Here is a 16,491-nt window from a genome sequence, read left to right on the forward strand (position 1 = left end):
CCATATACTTGTGGAGTGTAATGTGGGGGTGGTAGATGATGTGCTTAAAGGCTAATGTGCAATAACAATAATTAAAATATGAGGAAAAAAATCATGAATCAAAAAAGAAACAAATGATAACAATTCAAAGATTTTTTTAAAATGTAGATATAAGAAATACAAATATTAAAATGTTATGGTGCTAATGTTAAGTATAGGGAAAATGTAAAAAAAAACATTGTGTGCAGACTAAAACAAAAAAAAAACGTTAACACGCTCAGACAGGCTCTCTGGACAGAATTAATAATCCTTATGGTCTGAGGGAATAATTAAACTAATACTGATTGCAGAGAAAGGCATGAGAAAGCCATTCATTAAGTAGTATTAAAAACAATAACTTGCATCCAAAAAAAAAAAACGATTGAAATGTGGGTTTTCCATCAAAGACACTTTATTTGATCTTTTCTGACAGAATATTTGATTTTTTTCTGATAGAAAAGTTGAAATGGCTGATTTACAACATCATGAATTCTCCAGCAATGTTAGAAATATTCAATTAGAATACAGGACAGACAAAATAAGACTTTTGAAAGGCAGTAGTCACAAGATTGCTCAAAAAAATGTATAAAACATTTTATAATGCAGCATTATTTTATGTTCAGTGTTTTTTCTATAATAAATTTATCCCAAAGGCACACGCAATTGTTAAAGACAGTGGTATAGTGCAGACAAAACATACATAAGTAGTTAATACAAAAGGCCAGATTTAAGAGTTAAGGCTTATTATTGTCATTGAGGGTTTTGGGATGTGAAAATACAAGCGGGGCTTGTTTATGTGCAGCGAGCAATGTAACTGAAAGAAGTGTCAATAGGACACTTCCCCCTGTCTATAACAGACTGGCAATCTCAGGGGGATAAACTGTTCTGTGATTAATTAAGTTTCTAGATTTACCCATCGGCAGCCTTCTGGGCAAACCGAATCAATTATTTACGGATGTCAGTGTCAGAGAGAAAAACAACAAATAAAAACAGCTCCAGCAGACAGGCTCATGGCGCTTCCAGTTATTAGTCCATCACATTTCATTAAGGCTCAGTGGGGGGGCGCTGGGTCTATACAGCAAACAACAAGGGCGAGATATTAACGGTTATCATCTGTGCCCGCCAACTCCAGTATGAGATTGGTATCTGCACATATTAACTTCGTTTCCTTACCATCATACAGATCAGAGGCTTCAGAAGAGACCGTTGACCTGTTCAGTCTCAGGGTCCAGGTCGATGTCGTAGAAACAAGGCCTGGTGGGCAGACCGGGGATTGTGGGCATCTAGGAGGAACAGCAAGAGAAAGCAGTTTTTATGACAGACACTATCAATAAATTATTTTAAAAAGGTACACTCATGCAGTATAATGCAGCCTTTGAGCCAAGCTGAACAAACAGACACAAATAACATCTGTGCAGACACACAATGAATATCAGGTGATGACATGGAGACTCATTTCATTATTGATGCATTTAAAATGAGTAACATACCATCTCTTGTACATCTCTTGCACAGCACTGTACAAGAGATACCAATGTGACCAATGTGACGATTTGCTGTTTTACTTTGTAATATAAATTACTTCAAAATTAAATTCTTTGGGTTTTCGTTAGTTGGATATTAAAACATGATGTCTGAAAACGTCTTCTTGGGGTCCGGAAAATAGTGACACGCATTTAGCTATTTATTATTGGTTTTAAATATTAGATCATTTAATTGGTTGAGAAATTGATAATGCATTTGCAGTTGCGTCCCTGGCTTGCTACTGTAATTCACAGTAGCAGGCAAACACAGCTGGTGACACACAAACACAAACATAATGTTTTACACTTCTAGAGTGTATGCGGCCATATGATAATGAGTAGATTCAGCCGTTTACTTTCAGTTGAAGATGATTATTTGCACACTGTTTGCAGATAGACGGATCACAGCAGTGTGTGCAAAGCTGACAATGTGTGATGTCATGTGTTTGTTATTTGAAAAGATTGAGACAGCCAAGTGCTACAGGTCATGCTTTGTTTTGATTAAAAGGATACTACTTTATATGAAAGACAGATGAATGTAGAAAATCAAGTTACATTGTGATGATTGATCGCAGTGGGAACAGTACGTGCAGAGCAGTGAAGAGTCACTCCCAGACGTGAATGTGCAGAAAAACAGTAGAGAGGAAAGACATTGTGTGCTAACTCACCGTGCCGACCAGTGGGAACAGAAAGCCAGAGCCCACGCTGGCTCGGATGTCTCTGATTGGCAGGACGTACCCTGTGGGCACGCCCTTCCTGTCTGCCTCGTGAGACAGCGACAGGTGAGTCTTCGCCATGCAGATTGGCAGATTGCTGAAACCCTGAGGGGAGAGGAAGGAACAAAGAAAACTAAATTAGATTGCTTACAAAAGTCCTAATTCCCAATTCAGTTATGAGAATTTCCACCGCCAACAAACAGGCCTGAGACAAGACAGAGGAGAGAAACGAGTGGAGAACAGATGCTGACCTGTTTGGTGTAGAGCTCCACCTTGTGTTGAGCCTCTGGGAGAAGCTCAATATCGTCCGCTCCGTAGATCTTCTGGGCGATTATTCGAATCTTATCAGCAATAGGGAGCTAGAGAGGAATTAGAAATAATAACAAAATAAATATTAAGTTTTTATCTTCAGTGTGTCTGACATCTTTATTCCACTTTACAGACAAAACAAATATAATAACATCCAAGGTTTTCTGGCAAATTCATTCACAACCTTAACCTCAACCAATTTTGAAAAACAGAAAACGTGAGATGGCCCGTACCTCCAAGTCATAGAGGAACTTGAATTTGCTGGGGGCCTCAGAGGCCCTCTGGACAGCCTGGCCCAGGGCGACCGCACCGGTTCCGCCTTCGGCCCAGTGGGTGCAACGCACGGCGTCGAAGGCTCCGGCAGCTTTGGCCACGCTGCAGACCAGGTCCATCTCAGCCTCGGTGTCTGTCCTGCAGGATGGGTCAGAGCAACAATAAGAGATACAGGAGGGAAATAGACACACAAGAAAATAAATCTTAACCACATGTCAACACATTTGTGTCACTATTTATCACCTAATCTCTTTACTTACACTATCTTTCTGCCTCAAGCAACGGTCACATTTTCTAGAGATATTGGCAACTTTTTCATTGCTTCTATTCAGCTTGTCAACCCTAATACATTATAATAATTTGGAAGAAAAATAATTGGACGGAAAATAGATTTACAATCTCTTGATCCAGCTTTAAACCTTTGGCAACTTGGGGGCAGCACAAGAAGCTGTAAACACAACACTGACAAACTGTAAGTCCAATATTCCCTCTCTGTTTAGCTGTTTTTGGTCTCTGCCAGATCATGAGATAAATATCTGGCTCTTCAGCAGCTAAATACTGCACTTTATTACACGGCTTTGTTTAATACTCGATTCTGATTAGTCAATAATGGCGTTTTATGGTCGGTTATTTCTTTATAGCAGACCGCTGCTATGTATAACAGACAGTTGCTATGGGCGCAGTTCTGATGTCGGACTCTGGAGGACCATTTTGTGTCAAATTATTGATTTCCGAAGTAAGTATTGGTGTAATAAGCGGGATAATGTACAGCTAGCAGGTCATTGTTGTGAAATAAACCCCTTCAGGGCAACGCATCACCACATCGCCCCGTCGGGGTGTATTTCACAACAATGACCGGCCTCGCTGTACATTATCCCTTACATGTTCACCAGCTAGTCACCAACTTTGTCCGTCTGCTGTTTGGCACTGGGCAGGTAGCGTAGAGCAGGTTTATCAGAGCTTTTTTTACTGTCTGCTATGTTGGGAAACAGGGTTCATAAGAGCAGTGAGACTGAACCAAAACAATAAAGTTGCAGGCCATAAGAACTAAAGTTGCCAACACGCTCTGCAGAGCTGATGGAAACTGCTGGTGATGATTCTCTACGGATTTGTCACTACAGGCAACTCCTTTCACATTACTCGAAAGTCATTTGATCCACTGTTAGGCTTTATGTCCTATAGATCACTTTAGTCCATTGCTACTGTGTCGTCATCCATCACTTACTTGAAAGCGTTGACAGCCACCACCACTGGCACGCCGAAGTGCTGTGCGTTCTCGATCTGCTTCCTCATGTTGCTGCAGCCCTTCTCCAGCAGCTCCAGGTTCTACATACACGTAAACACACTTTTAAATAAGCTTATGAGAAGGTAGTAGCAGCAATACTCCACACAAATGTTTAATGTAGATGCTTGTATTGTGTTTGCTGTATGCTTTAACGTGCTGTGCTGCACACTTAACGTGCTATTGACCAAGTAAGCAGACTTGTCTTGAGCTCTCCGCACAAACTTAGAAATGTCGATTAGCTCATCAACAGAAAACTATCATTTAAAATAAAGATCACATTTTGGTAAGTTACTGTTAAGCATTACCTCATCAATGTATTCCTTAGGCAGTGGCATCCCAGCAGTGACCTGAACAAAAAAAAGAGTCAATGTTTAATTAATTAAAATAATCCAACAATGTACTCACAAAATCTTACACAGCAGAGACTATTTGAATTGTTTTGCTTCAGGATTACAGTGATCAACCGCTTATATGGATCAAAAGGCTTGGGACAGAATCATTCCTATACAAACCTTTTTAAATAATTCGCTTATAGTAATCAAGTAGTCCGCATACGGTGTTCATTTTGGGTCTTTTCATAAATGACAACATGTGTAAAAACATTTTAAAACTACGTTAGATCAACGTTAATTTAATTTTTTTTTTTTTTTTTTTTACTTTACTCCCTGGATAATTTGACTCACGGACCGTCTGCTTTCCGGCTGGATAACTGTGCTATGCACATTGATATCATAACGGGAAAAAGAAAATGTAATTTTCTCTGAATAAAAACAAATGCGCACGGGGAAAAGCACCTGTGGTTGCAGCTAAAGCCGCCCTTGTCAAGTGGATTGATAATGCCTGGTAACGTAATGGCCCCAAAGTGAAACTTTGCCGATCCTCAGCCGGCATGAGAATTGATGCATCAACAAAAATTCAGTTCTAATAATCATCCGCATATAGTGATCAATGTGACCAAACACACGTGATCACTATAAGCCGTTTAAACTGTATTAAGAAGCTAAATGAAGAAGTAAAAATAGGAGTTATTGCTTCTTTGTGACGTCCACGCTGCAGGAAATGTAATAACACTCCCAGAAGTGTGCTGTCATTACCTGAGGGAGGGTGAGACTTTGTTTTGTGCAGAGGAAATATTCATTGTGACTGTGTGGATGCTGAAGTTGTATTCAGAATCCACAGTGGAGAAATGCAAACTTCATGTAAATGTATACATAAAAGTAAAAGCACGAGTGTTAAAAGATTATCTTGTTATTAGGACGCTGAGGAAAACAGCAAACTCACTGTTGGTCCTCCTCCGTGCATCTTCAGGGCTCTGACGGTGGCCACCAGCACCACCACGTGGGGTCTCAGGCCCGAGTAGCGACACTTGATGTTGAAGAACTTCTCCATGCCGATGTCCGCACCAAAGCCAGCCTCCGTCACTGTAGGGCACAATTGACAGAGGTTGTGAGACAAAACAGAATAGTAACAGAAGCACAGCTGTGAGGAATACTGAGTAATTTCACTGAATTATTTAAAATCTTTTAGTTCTGTTAGATCAGTCATGAAAAAGTGAACATGCTGCCTTAGAGCCATTGTCTCAGCTCCCCTTACCCACAAAGCCCTCAGGTCCAACCAGCTTCAAAGCTATTTTATCTGCCAGGATGGAGGAGTTGCCGTGGGCGATGTTGGCAAACGGGCCAGCGTGGACAAACACAGGCGTTCCCTGTTGATTCACAAGACTCACATGTGACACAAAACCAATAACTCATAGCAACTTTTTCGGCTTGAAAAGTTATTTTCAGTGGAACAACCGGTTAGCATGTGTGCTTCACCCACCTCCAACGTCTGCATCAGGTTTGGCTTGATGGCGTCTCTCATTAGCACAGTTAGAGCGCCGCTCACACCCTGTAGAGAAAAACATTACATTATAGGAGCCTTGTTTCCACAATACTGCGTCATGAAAGAGAAACCAGACCACTGACCAGGTCCTCGGTGGTGATCGGCTGTCCGCCACGGCTGGTTGCCACAACCATCCTGGCCAGACGCTGACGCATGTCTGCCAGGCTGCTGGTGAGGGCGAGCACTGCCATGATTTCACTGGCCACCGTGATGTCAAACTGGGCCTGGAGGACAGAGAGGGGGGGGATAATTTCCCCTTTTTGTCAACAACAATGCAGCGAACTGGGCTCAGAGAGGGTACATTCAGTTTACAAGCAGAAATGATGAAATCACAGAAATTCTCTTAAACCTAAATAGTCTTTTTTAGATTTTAAAAATCAGAGCTAAGAACAACTGAACACTGAATAAGACATTTATATGCGACCAAAAAGGTTATAATTAACTTTCATGAAGTGAAAACACACTGTGAAAGGGTCAAAATTCTACAATGAAAACACGGACAACCCTCCAGACCGGACAACGCCGTGGTAGCGACCTGTCAATTACACGGTAGCCACGCCCTGAAGCATACCCTGTTTTATGATCTATTTGACTCTAATGGTGAGATCGAATTTTCCATTTTTTCCTCTCTCGCCTGGGTCGGGGGTCAGCGTGTCCCTCGTGTTGACATCGCCGGGTTTTATTCCTGTCTGGGGGTGAGACCTGTTATCTGTGCAGCTGCTCTACAGTTAGAGACAATGGAGCCCGTTGCTGGGGCAACCAAGGTCACAGAGAAGCGAAGTCTCTTGTAGTCAAAACATGGTATGCAGGCTAAGACACTGAGCATCAGGGGGAAAGGGAGAATTGGGAGGCCTTCACGCAGAGAACACATCACTGGTGGAGACCTGACAATTTCTCATTGATCAAGCTTCAATAAACCTTTTGCATGCAACGTCAAAGCCTCCTGGGCCTCTTCCTTCCTGCTGATGAGTAAAAAATTCCACAACAAATGGGACCATAATTTACTAAATGAACATAATGCTGTATTGAAGAAGACTTGAAACTAGCGATTGAGACCATAAACTCATGTTTACAATGTTTACTGAGGTAATAAATCAAGTGAGAAGTAGGCTCATTTTCTCATAGACTTCTATACAATCAGACTTCTTTTTGCAACCAGAGGAGTCGCCCCCTGCTGGCTATTAGAAAGACTGCAAGTTTAAGGCACTTCCGCATTGGCTTCACTTCTCAGAGCCAGTGGTTGCCCACTTGTTTAAAGCATCTTTCAAATGCAAATTGAAACCACAGTGTCTTTTTTGATACAACCACTGGGTGGAGCCAAATAAACTTTCTAAAATGACACATAGTGGCCTTCACTGAGTAAGAAACAGCTTTGTGGATCTCATCTCGTTACCTCTCTCGTGAATCCCTTTTCAGTTGGCGACTGGCCGATCGTGATCTTCCTCAGGAATCGATCATTGGTATCCAACACTAAATTGATACACAAGGACCACATGAACATTTTTAGTTGTGCATAAAGCCTGATCAATACACTCACAATCGCGTACATACAGCAGATTTAATGAGGCAGACAACGTAAGAGTCATGAGGGATTAAGAGACTTCATACCTCTATGCCAGGTGACAGAGCTTGGGTCCATGTCCAGGCGGGCAAAGCGGGTGATCTCTTCTTCAGTCAGAGTGGAGGGGTCGGTCTTTTCTATGCCCAGTTTCTAAACAAAAACAGAAAACTTGTCAGATGTGCACCATAATCTGGACTGTGAGGTCAGTCAAAACCTACAAGTCTGTGATACAATCACCTACTTTCAGTCTGCTGATCTGGATGGGGGAGAACTTCCTCTGTCCTCCACTGAGTGGGACCAAGCGGTTATACAGAGCCTGATGATGCATATGGAGAGAAAGATAATAGTCACAATCTATTAATTAATTAATTAATATATATATATATATATATTAATTAATTAATTAATATATATATATATATATATATATATATATATATATATATGTATATATATATATATATAAATTACAAAAAGTGTATTTTTTAATATAGCATTGACCAAAATGGAGCACCCACCTTGTCAGATTGTGTAGACTCGTGGAACATGCGTGCATCGACGGCAGCGGCCACCAAGTTGTTGGCAGCTGTGATGGCGTGGATGTCGCCGGTGAGATGGAGGTTGAACTAAAATGAACAGACTCATTAATAAAGTGCAATGTTGCCTTTGTATTTTTTAAGTTTCTTACTTGAAACAGTAGTGTAGTACCTCTTCCATTGGAATGACTTGAGAATATCCACCTCCTGCAGCACCACCTGCAGACAGAAGACCAAAACTACAGATATATACACAAACAAATGTACATTTCAACAGCTTGTAAACCCGTGCAAACCTCTCCTCGAGAGTACATTATTCCAAAGCTCACCTTTAATGCCAAAGGTGGGTCCCTGAGAAGGCTGTCGGACACAAGCAAACACATTGAGCTTCATGTGGGCTCCCAGGGCCTGGACCAGGCCGATGGTGGTGGTGCTCTTTCCTTCACCCAGGGGGGTGGGTGTAATGCTGCAGACAGAAAATCTTGATCAGCTATAGAAACTTGCTGAGCGATATGAAAAAACAAAAAAGGTAGGGATTCTGATGTCGGTATATACTGTATCATCTAAAAAAAAAACTACAGTCTTTAAAAAATGCTGTAGGCCAGGGATAAACTAACAGAACAGCACATGAAACAGGATCATGATCTGCGGCTCAGAGGGTAGAGCAGGTTATCCAACAATCGGAAGATCGTTGGTTCGATCCCCAGCTGCTCCGGGTCACATGTCGATGTGTCCTTGAGCAAGACACTTAACCCCAAATTGCTCCTGAAGGCATAGCCATCAGTGTGTGAATGAGTATTTAGATTAGATCCTGATGGGCAAAGTTGGCACCTTAGTAGCCTCTGCCATCAGTGTGTGAATGGGTGAATACTGACATGTAGTGTAAAGCGCTTTGAGTGGTCGGAAGACTAGAAAAGCACTATATAAATGCAAGTCCATTTACCATTTACCATAAAAGTGCTGAGAGCTTACCCAGTGACCACCACATATTTGCCGTCTGGCTGGCTCTGCAGCCGTTTGATGATATTCAGCTGGACCTTGGCCTTAGTCTTGCCATAGAGCTCCACCTCATCCGACAGCACGCCCACCTCTTTCGCTAGACAGTCGATGGGCTTGGGCACGCAGGAGCGAGAAATCACAATATCGCTGTTGGGGAGTTATAAAGACAGCACACAAAATCACTTTTTCATCTGAGCAAAGGAGGAAACAGCAACGTGAGGCGAGGAATCAAACCAGCCCTTCTTGCATGTGGATTATTGAATTTAACAGTTAACAGAAAAGGAGGATGAGGAAACAAACCTTGGCACAGGCTTCTGGAGGTTGAGTTTGGTGTAAGAAATGTTCCACTTCCCTGGTTGGTGGCTCTCCAGGAAACGCTTTGCACTCAACACTGTGTTCTACACACAAAAACACGCTCAGTCTTTCTATTAACATCTAGGTTACATGAGAATAAAGAAAGAATGCATCGCTATTTCTTCATCTGGAAAAAAGTGTGATTTTTCAACCTTAAATAGGATGTTCTCACATAATAAGTATGCTAGCAATGCCAACCAGCGTTGCCAGATGTACGATAATTATTGTATTTGTACGATCATTTTGCACTCTGTAGGATGTACGATCAATAATGCAAAAAGTGCCATAATTTGACCATTTTGTGATGCGTACAATTAGTAGTTGGTTTTCGTCTGCGCGGTCACATTTGAATTAGTTCCCGGATGAGTCCTACATCTGTTTTTACGCGTCTCTTCTCACTTGACCTCTTTCCAGCCAATCATGCTTGGTGTAGGCTATGATGTTTCTGAGTGTGACTCGCAAGCACAGCTGCTCAACATTCATTAGCTTATGGCCTTGACTGTTTTCATGCAGAATATCAACAGGCTTCCAGTCAGCCTAACTTGTAATTGAATTTTTATAGTATGCTATTACAAAAACTGTCAGACTGATGGACTTATGGACACAGAGCTTGCTTTAAAAAAAAAGAAAACAGATGTGGGTGTGTCAAAAAGTTGTTTAAATACGTGCTTTTGTAAAACTACACATTTACACCTATTTGTTTTCATGGTTATGACTTACGTACGAAATTTTTCGTCAGAATACAATAATTTTAAGCCTCTAGTACGATAGTTTAACATTTCCCATCTGGCAACGCTGACGCCAACTTAAGAGTTTAGTTCAGGATTCACTCTGCATATGGAGCTTACCGCCATCAGCATGGCCACAGTCATGGGTCCCACCCCACCGGGCACAGGGGTGATGAAGCCAGCCTGCTCCTTGGCTGAGGAGTAGTGGACATCACCCACCACCCGCTTCCCACTGGCTTTAGTCTCATCTGAAAAGACACGGAGAGAAACTTTGAAGGTAAATACGACACAATTACCTCCGACTTCTACCACTTAACTGATGTGCCATGACTAAAGCAGACTGAAAAGCGTCAGGAAGTCGAACCTGGAATGTGATTGATGCCACAGTCGATGACCACTGCTCCCTTCTTGATCCAGTCTCCTTTCACCATCTCTGCTTTCCCGATGCCGACGACCAGGATGTCTGCTTTGCTCACCTGGACAAAAACAGCGACAGACATTAGTGAGTGTTTCATGAATAAGAGAATAGCATGGGTAAAAATTATGCTAGGCTTGGTGGACATGGATTTCATGTTCTTAAAAATTTTCAAAATCTGGCAAGGCATGACGTTATTGTTTATGCCACACGATGGCAGCAGAGATCTGTAATTCCCAGCATGTCATCACCTACAAGAAAACATCAGTGGTCACATTATATGCTCTGCTTGCATGGGTGTGAGGGCATATAATGACAAGTGGGTATACGATTAGTACCTCTCCTGGGAGATCAGTGGTTTTAGAGTGGCAGGTGGTGACGGTGGCGTGGTTCCACAGCAGCAGGTCGTGCATCGGTGCGCCCACAATCTTACTGCGACCAAGCACTACCGCTCTCTTCCCTGCCACGGACACACCTGTAGAGAAGCGGCCGATCCATCAATTAATTCTGGCCTTATTGAATTCTTTGTAGTGTATTTTCACAGCACAGATGTTAGACTTTATTTAGCAACAGATGTTTTCGAGTGTTAAATGTTGCCTTTACCGGTCTGTCTGATCAACTCCATGCAGCCGTTCGGTGTGCAGGGGATGAAGCAGTCGCCCAGGTCCCCACGAGACAACTTCCCTGCATTGATGCTGGTCAGTCTGTAAATGGATCAGAACACATTGAACATTGCAAATTGAAGACTCAAAGATCAACTTGAATCAAACGATGAGTTAGCAAACCTTAAAAATGAGCACCCTGATCTTTAGATTATGTCTGAACCTACCCGTCTACATCCTTCTCCTGGGCCACGGCGTTGGTGACCTTCTCCGTGTTGATCTTGTGAATTGAGTCTAAGGGCAGCTGCACGATGAGGCCGTGGACAGACGAGTTCTCATTCACCTCTGTGATGCTGTGAAGAACCTACGGACAGAGAGATAGCCTTTACACTCTCAGGTACTCTCAGATTTTCATTTACTGCATTAGCCTTACAATCCTTGTTTTGTTACGGCACCAAATCCCAAACTTAACCCTGATTTTACTGCACTGAAAAATCATCTGTTGACTATGAAGTGTCTTATTGCAAGTGTGTGCATACAGGCAAATAAAAAATCCGGGCTGCACTAATACTTCTAATCCATTCTCACCTCCTCCTCCGTTGCAGTCTTGGGAAGTCTCATATGTGTGGCATTTATTCCAATCTGTGTACACAGAAGAAGGGATTAGGCCGGGAGTTAGGATTGAATGCAAACAGTGTATAGTAGAAGTGTGTTGTGTACTATATGTAAATGATCTTCTTACCTCTGCTGCTGCCTTCAACTTCATGTTGATGTACAGGTTTGAATCATCGCGGTCTCCAACCTGCAAAAGACACATGGCATCACTTCACCTGCCTGCATGAAGGAATGGGCCTCCTACCTAACAATGCACATACAGTACATATGTGTTGATGACAAAACCCTTGCATAAATGTCTCCATCTACAAGACGAGGACTTTAGTGGAACACATTCATACGCTCTGTATCCATGCAGGGACACACATGTCTGTCTCCAGGGGAAGGCCACGAGAAGACACATGACAAAATCTCTAAACAAAACATCAAAAAAGTGTGCTTTTACTCCGACATGTGCGAGTTCCTCATCTTAAGCCCTGTTTCCACCAAGAAGCAAGTAGTTCCTGGTAATTTTAGTCCTGGGACTACTTTTCAAGGAACTAAAACGTTCCTTCAGCCCATTGTTGTCTGCGTTTCCATAGCGGTTCAGAAAGTACTAACCCCCGACCAGGGACATTTTTGGGGGTAAAAAGACCCCGTAACTTAAGTTAGACCCTGGTCACTGCGGTCGAAACGCAATGAGTTTCTCAAAAGGTTCTTAGTTCCGGGAAAAGTTCCTGTGGCGGACACAGGGCTTTACACTTACAGTACCTGTAAAACCACTAGACCGGGTCTGAAGTTTGGGTCTTGGAGCTTCATCTGCTCCACATCCTTCTTCAGACGCTCCCTCACCTGCCTGAGAACACAAGACAACAGAATCATTTTTCATTTCTACGCAGTGACAGATGTACCATTATGAAGGAAAGGGATAGCACCATATAGTATACAAGCCACAGGCCAAACCAAAATGGTTTATGCACATGACATCTGGCTTTCTCTTTGTGAAATTGGTCATCATTTTCCAATCTCCAGCTGTCAGTCTCCGCTGCACATGGTAAACCAGGTCATCAGAGTCAGTTTAGGAGAATAAGAATCTTTGGTCTTTGTTTTATCTTTTGTTTAATGGTTTGGATTATTATTTTTATCTGTCCCCTCAACACATACTACAGTAGATTAGGTAACTCAACCAATCAAAGACAAGACAGACAGCAGTGACACAAAGGCACTGGACTTTAACTCAAAGCAATAAATCTATTTTAAGATCTAGCATGTCTGCTTCAACAAAGCTCAACCTGTTTCCTTTGTTTTCTATTCACACAATCAATCACACGACAAATCAGCTGTATTGATCTCGTTACTCAAAAAGCTCGACTGACGATTGTGTTTAAAACTCTGACTGACAAAAAAGACTTAAAACACAAAGTCTTTGTGCATCACATGAACTTCATTGGCAGCGACGATGGAATACAGCACATGATTATTACTATTGATTATGGATGCATGACACAATGGATGTCACTAATTTAAAGTAACCTCGGAGTGTTTTTGCCTTATAAAATTAGTGTTATATATTCCAATGGTTCATCCAAAGGTTTGTCCAAATATCCATAGTGTGCTCTGATAGCCATAATAACCTAAAACACTGGATGATGTTAATGTAATCAAGCCATTTAAAACATCAGGCATTCCAAAGGTACTAACATCTTAGCCTTTCTAACGGCCAGGATGCAGAGAAAAACAATGACAATACGCATTTTAAATCGACATAATGCAAATACTATAAAACATAGACCTACTGTTGAAACTAGGTTATTTAGGTAAATTATTACTACATTACTATATATGACCTGCACTACGTTGCTTTTTATTTATTCGCAAAGGAGGCCAGAGAAAGTAAGGGCTATCAATAAAAATATATATTATTCCCAGACTTCATAAAACTAGGGTTATCCCAAATACCATTTTTTGGGCTTCGAAGCTTCGGTGACAAATATTCAAAGATATTCGAAGGGATTCGAAGCTTCGCGGTGCAACAGGATGACATGTTCTTCTGTCTCCGTCTCTCCCGTTTCAGTGCCGGGACAACGCCGCTGCCGCACCACTGTACACACACGCACATCTGAGAATAACTAATAATAATGAATGTTGAACATGAATAATGAATAAGGTTGTGGGATTATTCCTTATTTTTCATGGGCTATTAATGATTAATTTAATCAATTAAAAAATGAAGCATGCGAATAGTGATTTGGAGGTTGATTACCATGGCAACGGTCCAAGCTTCGAAGCATTCCGGTCAGCCCTACATAAAACCCATCTTTATAACATAATAATATCATACCAATCCTAATCTGATGATACAACAGGATGTTGTTCCTGGTCACTGATCAACTAGGACAATATTCCTATAAACATTCATAGAATACAATAAACAGTGCTGTTTTGCCTTGATTGTTGCCTCTGTGTCAATCGTGCTTCTTTAATGAACACACTTTAGGATAACAGGTTGTAGAAAACTACATTTCCTGAAAGGCAGAGACAATCTCATCAATAAACCCCCTGTCCATAAAGGTCACTTGTCCAGAACAAGCAATGGTAAGTAAGTAAGGAAAGCTTTACTTATATAGCACCTTTTAAAACACACCGTTACACAGTGCTTCACACACACAAATAAAACATCGAACGATGACAGAGACCAAATAATAGTTACAATATGAAACAGAAACAATGAGAGACAGACCAAACTAAAACAAACATACACATGTTGATGAGGCCTATAGAAAGGCTTGCATATCTTGCATAGCTCTGATAGATTGGGGGAGGTGATTCCAGAGAGTTGGAGCTAAAACAGAAAACACCCGATCACCTTTTGTTTATCAGTTTGAGTCGTCAGCTTTAAGTTTCAGGGACAATGACTGTAAATCCTCCTACTGAGGGCACAGTGGATCTAATTTAACTAATAAGTACGGTGAGGGGCAGTTAACAGGGTGCAGGCTGTCATGTCTTGTGACAAGCACATGCAACTAAATTAAAGGTTTTGTCTCTTTGCCAAATACATTCTCCACAAACTCTCAAACTTTGAACTATTAAAAACAAACACATTTGGCAACAGTGACAAATGCACTGCAGTTTCATGAGTCTTGTTTGTCAGTCTCACCACACTTGAGTTCACTGGACCAACAGTGCAAAGATCACATCACACAGCTTCTTACATAATGCTGCAGGATTTGCAACCATTCATTCCAAAGTTTTCCATGATCATCTATCATTATGGATTATTACCACCAAATTATAAATGTGACACGTCACCGGTCAGTACATTTAGTGTGAACACAGTAAGACTAATTTGCATAACTGTCAGTTGACAAATACTCCATGCAACTTAAGAAATAGTCCATTGATAGATAGATAGATAGATAGATAGATAGATAGAGGGAAATTCAAGTTTCCAGCATCACAGTTCCATAGTGCAAAACATGTTAGTAAAAAGACAGTAAAAAAAGTTAGAAGTGCAAAGTACAAAGTACCAAAAAATATACCAGATATAAAAATACAAGGAAATGAAGAACACTGTTAAAAGTGAATATAGTGCAGGGTAACAGCTGTGATACAGGACTATTAAAAAAGTGAATATAGTGCAGGGTAACAACAACTGTGATACAGGACTATTAAAAAAGTGAATATAGTGCAGAAGAGTCTGTTAAAAGTGAATATAGTGCATTATTATCTGTCCTGCAGACAGATTACCACCAAATTATAAATGTGACAGTCACAAGTCAACACAGTAATCTGCATAACTGTCAGGAGATAAATACTCCATGCAAGTTGATAATCCAGAGTCCATTTGAGATTTATCAGATAGTTATATACACAATTAAAACTACTAGGCAGGCACACTTCATTCACGTGGTACAGCATCATGTACAACCAAGTTATGAAGTGGTGATTTGCTGCCAGAGCACAGAATAAGAGCAGTTTATTGAATGTAAAACGTGCATAAGGCTGTAATCATGTACAGAAGTTATTTTATAGGTGTCTTTAGTTACTAGGTAACCATTGACTCAGAAGGCTAGTTAGCTGACTAGCTAGTCAGTACATGTGACAAGACATATGTTTGGTTAACATAACACCTATACATATATTCATTCATAAACATGCTGGATTAAAATATGTTACTTACGCTGAAACCTCTTTCCCGCTTATAATTTGAGCTGACATCTTTTCGGTGTTGGTTTCTAAGGTGCTGGCACACACACTCGCTGCCTGGGCAAGAAGAAGAGGAGAGTGGGTGAGGACTGCTGCTAAAAACTTAAGTTAGTTCAGACAGCGTTGGGGAGTCAAAGGTGGTGACGTAGCTTCCATTCACAAATGCACCGCTACGGCTGAAAATGTGCGTAATAACTTTCAGGAATAGCATCATGACGTCGAACGTAGAGCCTCGCTAGTGGGCGTGACGACGGGGGAGAGGGGGCGTGGCTATAGACAAAACTGTCAACTCTGACAGCCAATCATATAACGTGTGAGTAGAAACCTCTAAACCAATAGCATTCCACAGCTCTGCTTGAATGGGCGGGACTTTAAAGGGGTGTAATTTGTAGTGATGGGAATTCAAGGCTCTTTTTAGTGAGCCGGATCATTTGGCTCAGCTCACCAAAGAAGAGCCGGCTCTTTCGGCTCACTTCGCGCTGTTTTGACCT

General features: G+C 41.4%; 1 protein-coding gene across 1 annotated transcript; it reads right to left on the reverse strand.

Moving 5' to 3' along the window:
- Positions 1-412: 412 nt before the first annotated feature.
- LOC141783157 (C-1-tetrahydrofolate synthase, cytoplasmic-like) lies at positions 413-16,133 on the reverse strand. Its single transcript, XM_074660233.1, has 28 exons — positions 15,975-16,133; positions 12,566-12,650; positions 11,943-12,002; positions 11,789-11,842; positions 11,428-11,564; positions 11,202-11,302; positions 10,937-11,073; positions 10,548-10,659; positions 10,304-10,431; positions 9,402-9,499; positions 9,075-9,248; positions 8,432-8,568; positions 8,275-8,321; positions 8,085-8,192; positions 7,808-7,882; positions 7,614-7,716; positions 7,399-7,475; positions 6,089-6,229; positions 5,943-6,011; positions 5,718-5,829; positions 5,406-5,545; positions 4,430-4,471; positions 4,065-4,165; positions 2,800-2,977; positions 2,509-2,616; positions 2,210-2,362; positions 1,192-1,301; positions 413-1,089 (listed from the first exon to the last, which is right to left on the reverse strand). The coding sequence occupies exons 1-27, from the start codon at positions 16,010-16,012 to the stop codon at positions 1,212-1,214; spliced, it is 2,805 nt and encodes a 934-aa protein (XP_074516334.1). The 5' UTR covers positions 16,013-16,133; the 3' UTR covers positions 413-1,089; positions 1,192-1,211.
- Positions 16,134-16,491: the final 358 nt, after the last annotated feature.

Source organism: Sebastes fasciatus, chromosome 15, assembly GCF_043250625.1.
Source record: "Sebastes fasciatus isolate fSebFas1 chromosome 15, fSebFas1.pri, whole genome shotgun sequence".
Taxonomy (NCBI): Eukaryota; Metazoa; Chordata; class Actinopteri; order Perciformes; family Sebastidae; genus Sebastes; species Sebastes fasciatus.